The 18,370-nt window shown below is 37.3% G+C and overlaps 1 protein-coding gene across 4 annotated transcripts in view; it reads right to left on the reverse strand.

Moving 5' to 3' along the window:
• Positions 1-18,370, reverse strand: part of SHPRH (SNF2 histone linker PHD RING helicase) — a 90,849-nt gene that overhangs the window by 26,538 nt on the left and 45,941 nt on the right. For all 4 annotated transcript variants that reach the window (XR_008698386.1, XM_055535882.1, XM_055535883.1 and 1 more), the window contains 7 exons: positions 17,567-17,709; positions 9,485-9,658; positions 9,102-9,164; positions 7,894-8,119; positions 5,335-5,478; positions 3,841-3,942; positions 682-753 (listed from right to left, as the gene is read on the reverse strand). Coding sequence is in view for 3 of the 4 variants with exons in the window: in XM_055535882.1 (XP_055391857.1) it covers positions 682-753; positions 3,841-3,942; positions 5,335-5,478; positions 7,894-8,119; positions 9,102-9,164; positions 9,485-9,658; positions 17,567-17,709 (924 nt within the window). In the remaining variant the exon portion in view is untranslated. The remainder of the gene's footprint in view (positions 1-681; positions 754-3,840; positions 3,943-5,334; positions 5,479-7,893; positions 8,120-9,101; positions 9,165-9,484; positions 9,659-17,566; positions 17,710-18,370) is intronic.

Genomic DNA, 18,370 nt, shown 5'->3' on the forward strand with positions numbered 1-18,370 from the left:
TCTGATGCTGGGAGGGGTTGGGGGCAGGAGGAAAAGGGGACTACAGAGGATGAGATGGCTGGATGGCATCACCGACTCAATGGACGTGAGTTTGAGTGAACTCCGGGAGTTGGTGATGGACAGGGAGGCCTGGTGTGCTGCAATTCATGGGGTCGCAAAGAGTCGGACATGACTGAGCGACTGAACTGAATATAGTACCATTTATTTTAGACATTTGTACACTAATATTCAAACACATATAAATTCCTTTAGGATTACTGTTATTTGTGCTTTAAATTCTCGAACTATTAGATATTAATAATATTAAGAACTATGTTATTCTACATTTGTAGTACCGTGAGTAAATCTGTGTATGCTGTATTGTATTTCTGTACAATTCCAAAATATCCATGATAAACTGACAGTCAAGTGACTGAAAACAATGTTTAAAATTATTCATCTTTAATGAAAAAGATGGGGTTATTCTAGAAACATGTTTGATCTATCACTTAAGGGAAAAAACATTGCTCAAACATATTTTATATTAAGCATGTTAGTTAACCTCTGGCCCTATCTTTAAGACAAAGATAATAATTGCCTTGCATGCAAAGTTTGAGGGTAGAGCAGGGGAATTTGTATGTAGAAGCCTTTGAAAACTGTAAAATATTTTATAAATGCATGCAGTATTTATTATAATTTCACCTGTTTTCCCAGTTGCCGAGCACAGATTGGACAAGGTTCTGGATTAATACCTCCTGATGTTTTGTCCTGAGACTGTCCAAAAAAGAAGAAATAAAACATGTATTAGTTATATTTTAAAAGCTGATACATGTTTTACAACTCATTTATAAAAGTAAATATTGGCAATTGAATTAAAATAATCTAATAATTGAGATGACCTAATAACTCATATATTACCTAATGCTATCAATCCTGAGATGTACAAATGACATTTATTTAAGGAGTGAACAAAAAAATGGACACAATTTTTAACACCACTTGTGAAAGTTGTCATATTACTATATTTATGATTGTGATTATTATAGAAGGCAAAATAAAAAGCAAAATATTGATACAATTTAACTAAATTCTCAAATTTTACTTTCATGCTAGATTTTTTTTTTAATAAATAAGTATTCTGCATATCCAGTTGGCATGGGATCACAGACATGGGAAGAGGCAGCATTTATTCACATAATTCCTTATTAATGCTGATTTCTTCTCAGGACCCTTTCTCTAATTTCACTAAGAAGAAATACTATTGATTTGAGAGCTATCTATGCCTGGAAATCATGTCAAAATAGCTTTTCAAAATCTCCTTAAAAACTGGAAGATTTCCAAACAAAGTCATCAAAATGAACAAGTTTTAAAACTGAGGACAACAAGATAAAGGAAAGCAAATTAGACTCATAGATTACTAAACTGTTATTACCCTTTGACTTTTATAAGCAGGAAAAAAAAAAGTAAATTGTGCATGGATTCAGCAGTTCTAATGGTTAAAACAACTCGATTAACTATAATTTAAGTATGCAAGCATTTATAAAAGTTGAATTGAATTATCCTTTCCCTTTTTAATTAATGATTTATTTCAGGTAACATGTAACAAACCACCTAAAACCTTAGTGGCTAAAAAAAACATTTATTTCTCCTGATTCAACCGGTCACCTGGGTAATTCTGGGATGGGCTGATTTGCCTTGGGCTAGCCCCACACTCATGTCTAGCAGTTGGTAAGAGCTGGTCTGGGGAGAGGGCTAAGTTGAGGTATTTGCTCCTCAAGAATGGAACCTGGGCTTCTTCACTTACTCTGAGAGTCCAAAAAAATAACACAACTGGGAGAATGCCAAAGTGCATTACTGTTGTTTAGTCTCTAAGTTGTGTTTCTTTTGTAACACCATGGGCTGTAGCCCGCCAGGCTCCTCTGTCCATGGAATTTGGAGTGGGTTGCCATTTCCTTCTCCAGGGGATCTTCCGGACCCAGGGAATGAACCTGTGTTGCCAGCATTGGTAGGTGGATCCTTTACCACTGAGCTACCTGGGAAGTCCCCAAAGCGCTCAGACTTTTCAAATCTCTGCTATGACACAAGGCCAAAAGCAAATCATCTGGCTAAGCCCAGAGTCAGTATGGGCGCAGAGTGACTAAGAGCATGCACACAAGAGAAGGCATTACTGTATTATTTTATAAACAATCTACCACATGTTTTCTCTTCTAATTTGCTTAACATAAGAATTAGCATTTTTCCCATAAAGGGCCTGGTAGTAAATATTTTAGGCTTTGTGGGCCACAACTCAACTCTGCTATTACATAGCACAAAAGCAGCTGCAGACAATACTTAATGAATGACAATAGCTGTGTTTCAATAAATCTTTAAAATTTACAAAAACTGGTGAAGGGTTGGATTTGTCCTATGTGTAGTAGTTTATGGATTCCTTATTTTCCTTCATTTATAAACTATTTTTTTCTATTTTTAGTCAAATGGGTTTTCCCATATAGATTATATCTTTGGGATTTTAACCTTTTAAAAAATAATTCAAGGGATGGGGAACACAGGTATGCCTGTGACGGATTCGTTTCAATATATGGCAGAACCAATACAATGTTGTAAAGTTTAAAAATAAAATACAATTTAAAAAAAAATTAAAAAAAAAAATTCAACATATAGAGGATATCAACTTATTCTATAACTAAAAAAATGATCAATTGTCTCTTAATTTTGACCCTCATATTTAAAGTACAGAAATCTTATATTTTAAAAACTCATGTCCAGAAATATTAAAATTTTTTCCCATGTTATTTTTATATATCTGGCATTTTTGTAAGAGATTGACCTCAAATTTTTCTTTTTTTTTTCCCCCCCTGCCAAAATAGCAGTCATCATTATAGTAATAGTAATAATATTAAAATATTGTAATAATATAAAAATATTAATAGCAAATACCTAGAAATGGTTTAATAAGCCAGGAAACACTCTTAATACTTTACATATATTAACTCATTTAATATTACAAGGAGTCCTGCAAGAGTATTACTATTCTTATTTTATAGATGGGACAAAGAGAAGAAAATAACTTGAAAAAAGTCCTATATTTAGAAAATAGTGGCTTCATGATCCAGCTTACACTGTCTAGGTCAAAACTCTACCTTCTGAATGACCATGATATTTTACCGATAATGAATGTTTTTCATTTTGTCATCACTGAGAATTAATGACATTCACTCAAGTGTTATTTTGCACCAGTTTTTCAGGACCAACTGTAGTCTACTCTTTGCTTCATTTTTCCTATCCAAAAATCTTATACTCTGATAAGTAACTTTGTTAACTGTCACATTTATGCTTGCCAGAAAGTTGAATTACATTCATCCATGTCTGATATAGTACTTTGCTTACTACTCAGAAAATACGCTGTGAATTACATTAAATAATTCATTGCCATGTCCTCTTATTTAGTAGGTTTCGAAACACACTGCACAATTTCAGATAACAAATTTAAAAAATCTGTGCATGCATTAATGGAGGCAGGTGTATGTATTATACAGTGCAGTCTTCACCCAGGGGTATGCTGTAATACTATCACTGTTCAAGGTTTTGAACTAGTCTGTTTACATTGTGCTATGCTATATACTCATACCCTTTACCTTATCTGTATAACGTATTTTCTATAGACATCATCTTCTTTTCTGATCTGCACAGGTACTGCAGACATAGCTAGTGTTCTGACATGTAACTAACACAAACAAAAAAATGATTAAAAAAACACCTATATCATTAATTATGGGACTAACAGATTAAATAAAGAGAGTCAATAAAGTGGTTTATTGATAGTGCAATATGGGAAAAAGTAACATCTTTTAAAAACAATACCTTTTCCAAGTTAGTTAGGTAAAGAAGCTGCCCAAGCTTTTTCTGCAGCTGGGATGTAGCAACAGCTTTATCATTTAGTAGTTTTATACGATTCTGTTCTACCTAAAAAGCAAAATAATACATCTTTATTCTAAGATGGTAACATTATATTAAACACACACAATTCTTCTATTTTAATTCATCCTTTCAACATTTAAGAAACATATTTAAGTGTGAAAACTCAAATGTGCAAAATGGATACTAGATAATATATTTTAAAAAATACATATATTTTGCTGTATAGAAGAAATAGTATATAATGAACATTTCTCAAATTTTTCTAAGTTACAGTCTCCAAGCTTTACAGAAAAAAAGATTTAAAAGATTTAAGGAACAAAAACAAGTAATAAAGAATATTATATTTTTAATAGGAAGAAGAAAGGTTGGTGGAGTTATTTTTAAAATTTTGAGATACAAAGAGGGATTTAACAGAGAGTAACCTGTCAATTTTTCTGGGCTCCAAAATCACTGCAGATGGTGATTGGAGCCATGAAATTAAAAGATGCTTACTCCTTGGAAGGAAAGTTATGACCAACCTAGATAGCCTATTGAAAAGCAGAGATATTACTCTGCCAACAAAGGTCCATCTAGTCAAGGCTATGGTTTTTCCAGTGGTCACGTATGGATGTGAGGGTTGGACTATAAAGAAAGCAGAGCACCGAAGAATTGATGTGGTGTTGGAGAAGACTCTTGAGAGTCCCTTGGACTGCAAGGAGATCCAACCAGTCCTTCCTAAAGGAGATCAGTCCTGGGTGTTCATTGGAAGGACTGATGTTGAAGGTGAAACTCCAATAGTTTGGCCACCTGATATGAAGAACTGACTCATTTGAAAAGACCCTGATGCTGGGAAAGATTGAGGGCAGGAGGAGAACGGGATGACAGAGGATGAGATGGTTGGATGGCATTACCGACTCGATGGACATGGGTTTGGGTGAACTCTGGGAGTTGGTAATGGATAGGGAGGGCTGGCATGCTGCGGTTGACGGGGTCGCAAAGAGTCAGACACGACTGAGCGACTGAACTGAACTGTACTGAACCTGTCAATATCTGTTCATCATTTAGCAAAGGAAAATAGGGCAAGGTAGGTTCTTGGCCACTCTTTGGGAAGACATTTCCAGTTCTGAAAATGCTGGGGTAACAGGACACATGTCTAAAAACTGACCAAGAATATCTTTAGGTGTGTGCACACAGAATATGTTCAAGAATAGATGAATATGCAATATGAAAGAGAAACACATAAACGTGCAAATGTACCAAATCAGTGATGCTAAGCACATAATAGACATGAAATTGCTCATCTTTGACCTACAAAAACAAAAACATCGTAGGGCTCAAACTAAGAGAAGTCAGGAAACATTTATTGAAAACATCACTGTCCTGATCTCTTCTATGTGTCTCAGATTTTTGTGACTATCTATTTGCTGTGCTCTTTTCTGTGATTCACTTGTAGATTACCTCATGTGGTTCAATGATATGAAGAACTGGTGGGTTGGGCTTTGGCTCCCGAGGATCACGGACTCTCAGTCGTTCTGTAGCCATTGCAAGTTCATCAACAGCAGACACACGATTCCTCAGAGCCATCCAGTATTCATGAAGCAACTGAAGGGACAGAAAAAACAGTGGTAGAGCACATCATCAAAATTGGTTAATATCACTTAGAATCTTCAGTGAGGTCTTAAGACATAAATAGTTTTTTCTTTAGGGTCTAAGGTGCAAGCAATCTTGGGCCATTTTGGGGATGAAGTGTGACTGGATAATCTTCACAGGACACTAGAGTATATCACTTCTTCAGAATCTGAGGAACAGCACACCCCAAGATTTCTTGGTAGATCAAAGATTTTTAGAGCTCAATACTAGACTGGTGGAATCTCTGCTTAATTTTCTAAAGAAATACTTTTTATTACAAAATATTTCACATTCTCAATATTAATATGTATATAGGATAATGAAAATATTAAAATACACAACTGAGTCCACATCATCTAAATTGGGAAAGAGAATGTCAGCTCCTTAGAAAGCCTCTGTGTTCCTTCTCATCTGCCTTGCTCTCTTGCCTCACACATTCTTCCTTCAACCCCTAATGATGCTACTACTACTACTACTAAGTCGCTTCAGTCGTGTCCAACTCGGTGCGACCCCATAGACGGCAGCCCACCAGGCTCTGCCATCCCTGGGATCCTCCAGGCAAGAACACTGGAGTGGGTTGCCATTTCCTTCTCCAAGGCAGGAAAGTGAAAGTGAATTTGCTCAGTCATGTCCGACTCTTTGAGACCCCATGGACTGCAGCCTACCAGGCTCCTCTGTCCATGGGATTTTCCAGGCAAGAGTACTGGAGTGGGTTGCCGATGGGGTAACCACTATTCTGAACTGGACTTATTATTCTGTACTTTTCACTGGAGTTATATTAATCTACACATACTTAACAATCTGGTTATATAAGTTTCTGACATTTGTAAAAATGGTATCAGTCATTATAAAATTTTTTGTTATGCTGTCTTCAATAACATTATGCTTTAAGTTAGATCCTGATGTGTGAAGCAGTATCTCATTCATTTACATGGTCTAAAAGGGTTTAGTCTGCAATGTCACAGAGAAAAAAGTGCACGAAGATCTGGGTGAAACGCGTGATAAGCATTCCTCTGACACAGAATGTGTGGCTAAAGTGAGCTCAAAGGAAGACTGCAGGGGCAAGTGAACACTGTATACAGTACTGTCTTCTTCCATGACCTGCTGTAATTAACGGCGTTAATATGCTTTTGCTTTTAGAAGAGTAATGTGAAGAGAAAAAATTACTACAAACCAACACTTTGGACTCTACAGAAGTATCATTCCCTAAACTATTAAACACACGAACTGATAGACAACTTAGCTTCTCTTTCTTGAGAAAAATTTTTATCCTGCTTTAAAAAGAAGAACTTTAGATTAAATAAAAGATATCAAGTGGAATTATAGCAGCATAAATTAAAAAAAAACAAACCTATTTCTTTTATTTCCTCCCCCATCTCACTTGCAAAATAGGACAAGGGATTAACAAATCTACATAAAAAGAATTCCAGTAGTCATGTATGGATTTGAGACTTGGATCATCAAGATAAAGAAAGCTGAGCGCTGAAGCATCAATGCTTTTGAACTATGGTGTTGGAGAATACTCTTGAGAGTCCACTGGACTGCAAGGAGATCCAACCAGTCAATCCTAAAGGAAATCAATCCTGAATATTCACTGGAAGGACTGATGCTGAAGCTGAAACTCCAATACTTTGGCCACCGGATGCAAAGAATTGACTCATTAGAAAAAGACCTTGATGCTGGGAAAGATTGAAGGCAGGAGAAGGGGATGACAGAGGATGAGAGAGTTGGATGGCGTCACTGACTCGATTGACATGAGTTTGAGCAAGCTGTGGGAGTTGGTGATGGACACCTGGTGTAGGGCAGTCCATAGGGTTACAAAGTCAGACATGAACTGAATTGATATAAAGGAAAATTGAAAATTAATAAATTCTGGAATCTCAAGTACAGAATTTCATGAAATTATTAAACTATGAATACGAAGGGTCCCTTTGTGCATTATTAATTGCAACGGTTTCTATCTTGTATGTTGAGAACTGTTTACTAAGTTCAGTCTTCAAGGTTGCTGATGTTTGGTTTTTATTTACAGAACAAAAGCAGAACAAAACAAAAAAGGAAACAAAGTCATAGTCTGATTTCAAAGAATAGCAGTGTAAGGTCAAGCTAAAACAAGAATAACATACTTTCAAGGCTAAATAGAAAGTTTCATTTAAATTTCATTTTAGTTATTCTTTTTAGCAATTTAATAAACAGAAATTGCTTATTTCTTTAGTATATTTATTATTAATTAGTACAATCATTACATTTCATGGAAAGATAAATTATGACACCTCAACTTTCTGAAGCAGATTTTTAAAAATTGAAGAGAGAAAAAGGAAAGTAGCAATTAAAATTAATGTAGAGGTGGAGAATTTTTAATACAGGAAGGAAGATTTAAATCACTGTTACCTTATATTCCTTCTTCCAAGCTTCAAAGAGATCCATTGAATTACTTCCCTCATCAATGAATTCAACATCAAATCTGTGCGATTTTGCAAATGACAGTAGTGCTTTCATAGATCGCTCTGTCTCACTTATTGCCCACAGACCACGGTTGGTGGTAGTTATTCGATCATCCACCAGTCCCTCTTCATCTTCTATCATCTCCTCAAATATTGCAGTCTGGCCTTTGACTCTGAACATGTTTGAGAAGAAAACCACAATAACTACTGTCAGTGGGTAACAAGTACCATAAAAATGATATTGGCAGAATCAACAGAAAAGCAAGGTCAAAAACAATTATTTCATCAACAATATTGACAACTTTCAATGTCATGTCTACAGGATCGCGCTAGCAAGCCTTTGGAAAACCACAGCGGCCTTGAGGCATCACACTTGACCAGTGTTCTTTTAAGAGCAATCTGGCACCGTAAAAACTGGCTATAAATTCCAGGCAAAAATCTTACTCTGAGAATTAAAATACAAAACATGAATTACCACTTATCAACCATACAAACAGAAAAGGCCACAAGATGACCTGAAAGTACACTATTTTCTTTCTTTCTTTTTTTTTTGAGGCAATCAGAACTTAGCCTTTTCTCAATTTCCATGTTTGTAAAATCAGGATAATTTTGCTAATGTCATGGTTATACATATCTTCAGTTTACAAATGAGGATCTTGAGGCTGAGAGAAGTCCACTATGTACATTAGTGAGCAGGGATCTGAGTTCAAATCTGTTGTATGGACAGTCTGTGTCCTCCCTTCAAATTAACACATACTACTATTAACACAAGACATGAACATTTAGAGGGTAAACTTCAGCAAAGGGGAAACTGAGCATGTTACATGGTCAAATGCTAGAGTTTATAAATTGATCGAAAAAGAGAGAGAAAAAAATATTACTTTGAGGAAAATATGAATCCTATACATTAAAGTACCAAGTCTTGGGGCATCCCTAGTGGTGCAGTGGCTAAGACTGAGCTCCCAGTGCAGAGGGCCCTGGCTCGATCCCTGTCAAGGAACTAGGTCCCACATGCCACAACTAAAAAGATCCTGTCTGTTACAACCAAGACCCAGGGCAGCCAAGTAAGTAAATAAATAAAAATAAATATTAAAAAAAAACACAAAATATACCAACTCTTGTAAAATGTTCATTTTAATCTATCAGAGAACTTACGTGTAAGAAAATAGTTTTGACTCATACTCTGTGAACAATTCATCAGCCTTACAAAAGACACAGCTGGAAAAGAAGAAATTATGAGAGAAAGAGTCACAGACATATCCGGCAATCAGGTAATCTCTAAAAGAGGCTGAGTATTTTATACTTCACATTTTCGTTACCAAAAAATATGCCATTTTAGAAAAAAAAAAAAGTACATAGTCCTCTGGTATGTGGTCTTAGAGAGGTTTTTATTTTTTAAGTTAGATTAACAACACATCTCTATTTCTATCTGAATTCAAATGAAAAAAAGTTTTATGTGAGCCACTGTTTCTTCTCTCAGAAGAAATCTAGCTCAAAGGAATGACGCTGTCCACCAGGTAATTTCTGCTATTACCCACCAGTTGAGAGGAAGTCTGACTGGTCGGAGATGGCAGATTGTTGCAGATTCAATAACATGCCGAGATGGAGGTCCCTCCAGGTTTTTTACAGCCTCTCTCACTTGCTTCTGGAACTTACTGAGCTCTTCCATATGTGTTGTCAGTAAGAACTGAAGTCCTCGGCAGTCATGGAACCTGATTCCCATCACCAGCACCACACACAACAAAGAAAAGAATAGTAGGTCAATTTCTTGAAAATTTAAAAAGTGGCTGGCAACGTGTTAAAGAAATTGCAACGTTTTACCAAGTCACACCTGGGTGAGTTTAACTTAGGCATGTATGCAGCTGGTAAACAAAGAATAATAACATTGGGTAGTCCACTATAAAAGATAACAAAAACATCTGATAGTTGCTGACCTCAGAACCCAAAAACAGTAAGCAAAACCTATGTGCTACCTCAGAGGCAGACATCTGCCTCTGATGTCTGTGAAAGATCAGAATTGTCACATTTTTTTCTTTTTAACTCTGACTGATGCTCCCTGACATTGATGCTCTTTGTGCAGAGGTGGTGACTGCAGGATGAAAAGTAAAGACAGAAAAGTGAGAAGAAAGAAGAAAAATGGCCAACAGTTATTTTCCATATTACCAGGAACTTGTACATATCCACATGTATTTTAATTAACCATTTACTAAATGCCAGCCACTTTGCCAAGCACATCTTCTGTTAACCTCAAAAGACATCACGGTCCCCACAATGTAGATAAAGCTTAATGAATCAAAGCAATTTAAAGTTAGAAAGCTACGTGGCAGAACTAAGAGTTAAATTTAAAAACTGTTAACCAATCTGATAAACTGTAAATGAACCAGGTTAAGACAAAAAATTTATGGTTGTGTGTGTATGCATTTCTGAAAGGAAAAACAAAGCCTAGAATAATAAGAAATTAAAAAGTAAAAAAAATATAAATGGGATTTGTTTGCTTTTTAGGTTAAGACTCTACCTGACCTGCTTCTTGAGAAACCTGTATGCAGGTCAGGAAGCAACAGTTAGAACTGGACATGGAACAACAGACTGGTTCCAAATAGGAAAAGGAGTACGTCAAGGCTGTACTCCTGCTTATTTAACTTATATGCAGAGAACATCACGAGAAACGCTGGGCTGGAAGAAGCACAAGCTGGAATCAAGATTGCTGGGAGAAATATCAATAACCTCAGATAGGCAAATAACACCACTCTAATGGCAGAAAGTGAAGAACTAAAGAGCCTCTTGATGAAAGTGAAAGAGGAGAGTGAAAAAGTTGGCTTAAAGCTCAACATTCAGAAAACTAAGATCATGACATCTGGTCCCATCACTTCATGGCAAATAGATGGGGAAACAGCATCAGACTTTATTTTTTTGGGCTCCTCCAAAATCACAGCAGATGGTGACTGCAGCCATGAAATTAAAAGACGCTTACTCCTTGGAAGGAAGTTATGACCAACCTAGACAGCATATTCAAAAGCAAAGACATTACTTTGCCCACAAAGGTCCATCTAGTTAAGGCTATGGTTTTTCCAGTGGTCACGTATGGATGTGAGAGTTGGACTGTGAAGAAAGCTGAGCGCTGAAGAATTGATGCTTTTGAACTGTGGTGTTGGAGAAGACTCTTGAGAGTCCCTTGGACTGCAAGGAGATTCAACCAGTCCATCCTAAAGGAGACCAGTCCTGGGTGTTCATTGGAAGGACCGATGTTGAAGGTGAAACTCCAATAGTTTGGCCACCTGATGTGAAGAACTGACTCATTTGAAAAGACCCTGATGCTGGGAAAGATTGAGAGCAGGAGGAGAAGGGGATGACAGAGGATGAGATGGTTGGATGGCATCACCAACTCAATGGACATCGGTTTAGGTGAACTCTGGGAGTTGGTGATAGACAGAGAAGCCTGGCATGCTGTGGTTCATGGGGTTCGCAAAGAGTCAGAAACGACTGAGTGACTGAACTGACTGATATCCTTCTTCCTAAAATCCATGTATCATTCTCCAAATTGTTCATAAGAGACTACTCTTGTTCCTAAAAGGCTTTCCCAATATTTCACATTAGTCTGTTTCTTTCTGTTCATGGAGTTTATTACAACATTATTCATTTTTGTACTTTGTTGCTGTGTTAGATGCTAAGTCATGTCTGACTCTTCTGTGACCCCATGGACTGTAGCCACTAGGCTCCTCTGTCCATGGGATTTCCCAGTCAAGAATACTGGAGTGGGCTGCTATTTCTTCCTCAGCAGATCTTCCTGATCCAGGGATCAAATCCAGATCTCCTGCACTGGTATGCTGTGCTTAGTTGCTCAGTTGTGTCTGACTCTTTGTGACCCCATGAACTATAGCCCAACAGACTCCTCTGTCCATGGGGATTCTCCAGGCAAGAATACTGGAGTGAGCTGTCATGTTCTCCTCCAGGGGAACTTCCAAACCCAGGGATCGAACCCAGGTCTCCTGCATTGCAGGCAGATTCTTTACAGTCTGAGCCACCTGGGAAGTCCCAGTACTTTGTTTATGCATGCTCATATTTCTCAAATTACTTATAACTCTTGTCTTCTCATTAAACTAACGGTTAGAAGGTAAGAATTAGGTTATATCTCCTTTTAAAAAACGTGTATAATAGACAGAATAGCTTCTCAGTATTTCTAAAAAAAATTATATAGAGATACTTAAAATTAGGTTAGTTATCACTACTATTCACAAAAAGAAAACAAAGGTTTTTATTTGTAACATTAAAAATTTAAATTGCTCTTCAAAAACTAACTTTTGAACCAACAGGAAGAAGTGGGTTTGGAAAAATTCTCTTTACTGACTCAGATCTGAGCACGTAAGTAAGGACTGAAAAATATCCTTACAAATTAGCATTTACAAGTCTTAGTGATGCTCTCTCTTGCAGGTCTTAAATGAAGAAAAAAAGATAATAATAGATGGTAACTCTTATACACCATACTAATGGTAGGTAGTATTGTAAGTAAGCACCTTTTTCTAATCTTAACAACAATGCTTTGTGGGTTTATAGATGAAGAAACCAAGGCAGAGAGAGCTTATATAACTCTCCGAAGAACACAGAGATAATAAGGGGTGGAACTGAGGTATGAACATAGGCAGTTTGACTCAAGAACCTACTTGCACTCTTAATTACCAAGCTAAACAGCGTTCCTTAAGAATCACTAACAAGTAAACAGGAGTACTTTGGTTTCTGAGATAAAAATTTCATATGTCTGAATACATACAATCTAAAACAATATTAACTTCAAAAATGTATTTTCTTACTTTTTATTTACATCTAGTGCTTTTAAAATTCATGTTTGTGTAGTGAATTATACATTTAATGTTTCCTATATGCAGGTCAGGAAGCAACAGTTAGAACTGGACATGGAACAACAGACTGGTTCCAAATAGGAAAAAGAGTACGTCAAGGTTGTATATTATCATCCTGCTTATTTAACTTATATGCAGAGTACATCATGAGAAACGTTGGGCAGGAAGAAGCACAAGCTGGAATCGGAATTGCCGGGAGAAATATCAATAACCTCAGATAGGCAGATGACACCACCCTTATGGTAGAAGATGAAGAGGAACTAAAAGTCTCTTGATGAAAGTGAAAGTGGAGAGTGAAAACGTTGGCTTAAAGCTCAACATTCAGAAAACGAAGATCATGGCACCTGGTCCCATCACTTCATGGGAAATAGATGGGGAAACAGTGGAAACAGTGTCAGACTTTATTTTTTTGGGCTCCAAAATCACTGCAGATGGTGACTGCAGCCATGAAATTAAAAGACGCTTACTCCTTGGAAGGAAAGTTATGACCAACCTAGATAGCATATTCAAAAGCAGAGACATTACTTTGCCAACATAGGTCCGTCTAGTCAAGGCTATGGTTTTTCCAATGGTCATGTATGGATTGAGAGTTGGACTGTGAAGAAAGCTGAGTGCCGAAGAATTGATGCTTTTGAACTGTGCTGTTGGAGAAGACTCTTGAGAGTCCTTTGGACTGCAAGGAGATCCAACCAGTCCATTCTGAAGGAGATCAGTCCTGAGATTTCTTTGGAGGGAATGATACTGAAGCTGAAACTCCAGTACTTTGGCCACTTCATGCGAAGAGTTGACTCATTGGAAAAGACTCTGATGCTGGGAGGGATTGGGGGCAGGAGGAAAAGGGGATGACAGAGGATGAGATGGCTGGATGGCATCACTGACTCAATGGATGTGAGTCTGAGTGAACTCCAGGAGTTGGTGATGGACAGGGGGCCTGGCATGCTGCGATTCATGGGGTCGCAAAGAGTCGGACACAACTGAGCAACTGAACTGAACTGATTGGTCCTTTTACAGCCATGAGACCTCAAAATATTTAATAGGGGATATATTCTAATATGGAGATTTACAACTTCTAAAAGTAGTTTCTGCGTGATTTAAGAAAAACAAATTCAACACATATAAAAATATCTTTTCTTTATCAGCTGATTCCACAATGCTGGCAGAACATTTTAGGACATAGCTTTAACACGAGGTAAAACATTGTGACAAACATTGTGACATAAGTAACTTATCCGGGGATGGTGATTCTTGGGCTTAACAGGAAAAAGGGAGTGCCCTCAAAAGCAGTTAATATTTGCCAAGAGAATGCACTGGTCATAGCAAACACCCTCTTCCAATAGCACAAGAGAAGACTGTACACATGAACATCACCAGATGGTCAACACCAAAATCAGACTGATTATATTCTTTGTAGCCAAAGATGGAGAAACTCTACATAGTCAGCAAAAACAAGATGGGGAGCTGACTGTGGCTCAGATCATAAAGTCCTTATTGCCAAATTCAGACTTAAATTCAAGAAAGTAGGGAAAACCATTAGATCATTCAGGTATAACCTAAATCAAATCCCTTATGATTAAACAGTGGAAGTGAGAAATAGATTTAAGGGATTAGATCTGATAGAGTGCCTGATGAACTATGGATGGAGATTCATGACACTGTACAGGAGACAGGGACCAAGACCATCCCCAAAGAAAAGAAATGCAAAAAAGCAAAATGGCTGTCTGAGGAGGCCTTACAAATAGCTGAGAAAAGAAGAGAAGCCAAAAGCAAAGGAGAAAAGGAGAGATATACCATATGAATGCAGAGTTCCAAGGAAAAATAAGAAAGCTTTCCTCAGTGATCAATGCAACGAAATAGAGGAAAACAACAGAATGGTAAAGATTAGAGATCTCTTCAAGAAAATTAGAGATACCAAGGGAACATTTCAGGCAAAGATGGGCTCCATAAAGGACAGAAATGGTATGGACCTAATAGAAGCAGAAGATATTAAGAAGAGGTGGCAAGAATACACAGAAAAACTGTACAAAAAAAAATCTTCATGAACCAGATAATCACGATGGTGTGATCACTCACCTCGAGTCAGACATCCTGGGATGTGAAGTCAAGTGGGCGTTAGGAAGCATTACTACAAACAAAGCTAGTGGAGGTGATGGAATTCCAGTTGAGCTATTTCAAATCCTAAAAGATGATGCTGTGAAAGTGCTGCATGCAATATGCCAGCAAATTTGGAAAACTCAGCAGTGGCCACAGGACTGGAAAAGGTCAGTTTTCATTCCAATCCCAAAGAAAGGTAGTGTCAAAGAATGTTCAAACTACCGCACAATTGCACTCATCTCACACGCTAGTCCAGAGAAGGCAATGGCACCCCCCTCCAGTACTCTTGCCTGGAAAATCCCATGGATGGATGTCCTGGTAGGCTGTGGTCCATGGGGTCGCTAAGAGTTGGACACTACTGAGCGACTTCACTTTCACTTTTCACTTTCATGCATTGGAGAAGAAAATGGCAACCTGCTCCAGTGTTCTTGCCTGGAGAATCCCAGGGACGGTGGAGCCTGATGGGCTGCTGTCTATGGGGTTGCACAGAGTTGGACACGACTGAAGCGACTTAGCAGCAGCAGCACATGCTAGTCAAGTAATGCTCAAAATTCTCCAAGCAGGCTTCAATAGTATGTGAACTGTGAACTTCCCAATGTTCAAGTTGGATTTAGAAAAGGCAGAGGAACCAGAGATCAAATTGCCAACATCTGCTGCACCCTCGAAAAAGCAAGAGACTTCCAGAAAAAAACATCTATTTCCGCTTTATTGACTATGCCAAAGCCTTTGACTGTGTGGATCACAATAAACTGTGGAAAATTCTGAAAGAGATGGGAATACCAGACCATCTGACTTGCCTCTTGAGAAACCTGCATGCAGGTCAGGAAGCAACAGTTAGAACTGGACGTGGAACAATAGACTGGTTCCAAATAGGAAAAGGATTATGTCAAGGCTGTATATTGTCACCCTGCTTATTTAACTTATATGCAGAGTACATCATGAGAAATGCTGGACTGGATGAAGCACAGGCTGGAATCAAGGGTGCTTGGAGAAATATTAATAATGTCAGATATGCAGAGGACACCACCCTTGTGGCAAAAAGTGAAGAACTAAAGAGCCTTTTGATGGAAATGAAAGAGGAGAGTGAAAAGGTTGGCTTAAAACTCAACATTCAGAAGACAAAGATCATGGCATCTGGTCCCAAACTTCATGGGAGATAGATGGGGCAACAGTGGCAGACTATTTTTTGAGGCTCCAAAATCACAGCAGATGATGACTGCAGCTGTGAAATTAAAAGATGCTTGCTCCTTGGAAGAAAAGCTATGACCAACCTAGACAGCATATTCAAAAGCAGAGACATTACTTTGCCAACAATGGTCCGTCTAGTCAAGGCTATTGTTTTTCCAGTAGTCATGTATGGATGTGACAGTTGGACTGTAAAGAATTGATGCTTTTTAACTGTGGTGTTGGAGAAGACTCTTAAGAGTCCCTTGGCTCCAAGGAGATCCAACCAGTCCATCCTAAAGTAGATCAGTTCTGGGTGTTCAATGGAAGGACTGATGTTGAAGGTGAAACTGCAATACTTTGGCCACCTGATACAAAGAGCTGACTCATTTGAAAAGACCCTGATGCTGGGAAAGATTGAAGGTGGGAGAAGAAGTGGGTGACAGAGGATGAGATGGTTGGATGGCACCACTGACTCAAGGGTCATGAGTTCGGGTAAACTCCGGGAGTTGGTGATTGACAAGGAGGCCTGGTGTGCTACGGTCCATGGGATTGCAGAGTTAGATGCGAATGAGTGAATGAACTGAACTAATCCTGCATATACTTTAGAAATGAGAAGTATATCAGATTCTGTATGATGAAAAAAATGATTATACTAAGGTATATCCAAGTTAATAGTGACAAATGGAAAATGGAGCATATCTTTTTAGGGTTGTAGTAGACATTTGGAAAAGTTTTTTGAAGAGCAAATGAAAATGCTTTTAATATTTAACAGACATTCTTACTGAATTTTTCACTGAAAACCAGCTTTAATGCCAAGGCTGACCTCTGACTGGGATGTGATCTGAGAGGCGGACATCCTTCCACCCAGAATCCAGTTCTGCCACAACACCTAAGCTCCCCACACTAGGCTGACATCCCTTTCGGTTAAACCACTGAAGGTACTTTTGACAGAGTATATCTGTTCTTTGGAAAGAATTATTCACCATTCATACATCAAGAGCAATAATCCAATATATCTATCTTAAAGAATTTTAAGTGTTGATAAGAAGAAAGACAGGAAGACAAAGACTCTAAAATATAAAACTGCTCACTGTGGCACTATGAGCTTAGCTCTCAGGGAATGAATGACATAGGGAAATGGGAATGGCTTACCCCAAGGGCAGAAATCTCCGAAACAGAGCCTATTTCAAAACTCTGCTTCAACTTGGTTTTAAACAACTTTATCCAACAAAGATACAAAAATATACTTCAAGCAGATTAAAAAAAATAGAAAAAAAAGCACACTAAAAAAGAAAACATTTAAAAATGACTAATATAAAGGAAAAAAGGTTTATCTTTTAGATTTATACCTCATATTTTGGTTTGAAATATACACTTAACAAAATATGAAATTCAGATGTTCATAACCGCAGTATGTTATGATCTTAAACTGTAACTCTTAATACCAAATGATCTGAATATTTGGGATGACTACTAATATAATTATCCTGTTTTGTGCTACTTTCTTACTTCTCTGACATAGAAAGCTTGCCAGTTTGTTGCTTGTAGTTGCTGGTTATTTCATTTCTCACTCTTTGAGCAAGTTCCTCTTCAATACCAAATTCTATTGCTCTGTGTATCACATTCAGCCACCAAGGAGAATTAGAATGAATCTGTAAACAAGATAATGTCTTTTCAGTACTCACTATATTTCTATCACTGAAAAGGGTTCTAAAAGAAACAATAAATGCCACTCTCAGGAAAATCACAATAGTGGTAGGGAGACAAATAGACATGTTGGCTATACAATGAATGAATACAACATCTGCATATATAATTAAATAGAACACCTATTTCATGATTACTCTAAATGAGAGAATTTATTGTACATACATGTAAAATAAAGCTGTGCTAAAAAAAATACTTTAAAATTCAGTATCCACTCTATATATCTGAAAAGGTAACAGGTTTCTTTTTCAGCATAATAAAGACTTCGTGCTTATCCTCAACTAACTGAACAAGATTCTACTCAATGAATAATCTATGGTATTAACAAAATAATATGCCTGAATACTAAATAATTAATGAATTAGGAAGAATAACACGTGGTGTAACTGATTAAAATCAAAAACTAAAAGTGTATTTTGTGTAGCCTCCTTTTTAAACTTTGCTATTGACTTCATGAAAGAGAAATTTTAGAAATGACAAATGGCACATATTTCATAAGAAAAATACTTATAGTTCTAATATTTCAAACCTTGAAAGATTTTGGAAACATGCACATCTAAGATCAAAAGAAGGTTGTGGAAGTCTACTTTCTTCAAAAGACAACTT

This window comes from Bubalus kerabau, chromosome 9 (assembly GCF_029407905.1).
Source record: "Bubalus kerabau isolate K-KA32 ecotype Philippines breed swamp buffalo chromosome 9, PCC_UOA_SB_1v2, whole genome shotgun sequence".
Taxonomy (NCBI): Eukaryota; Metazoa; Chordata; class Mammalia; order Artiodactyla; family Bovidae; genus Bubalus; species Bubalus kerabau.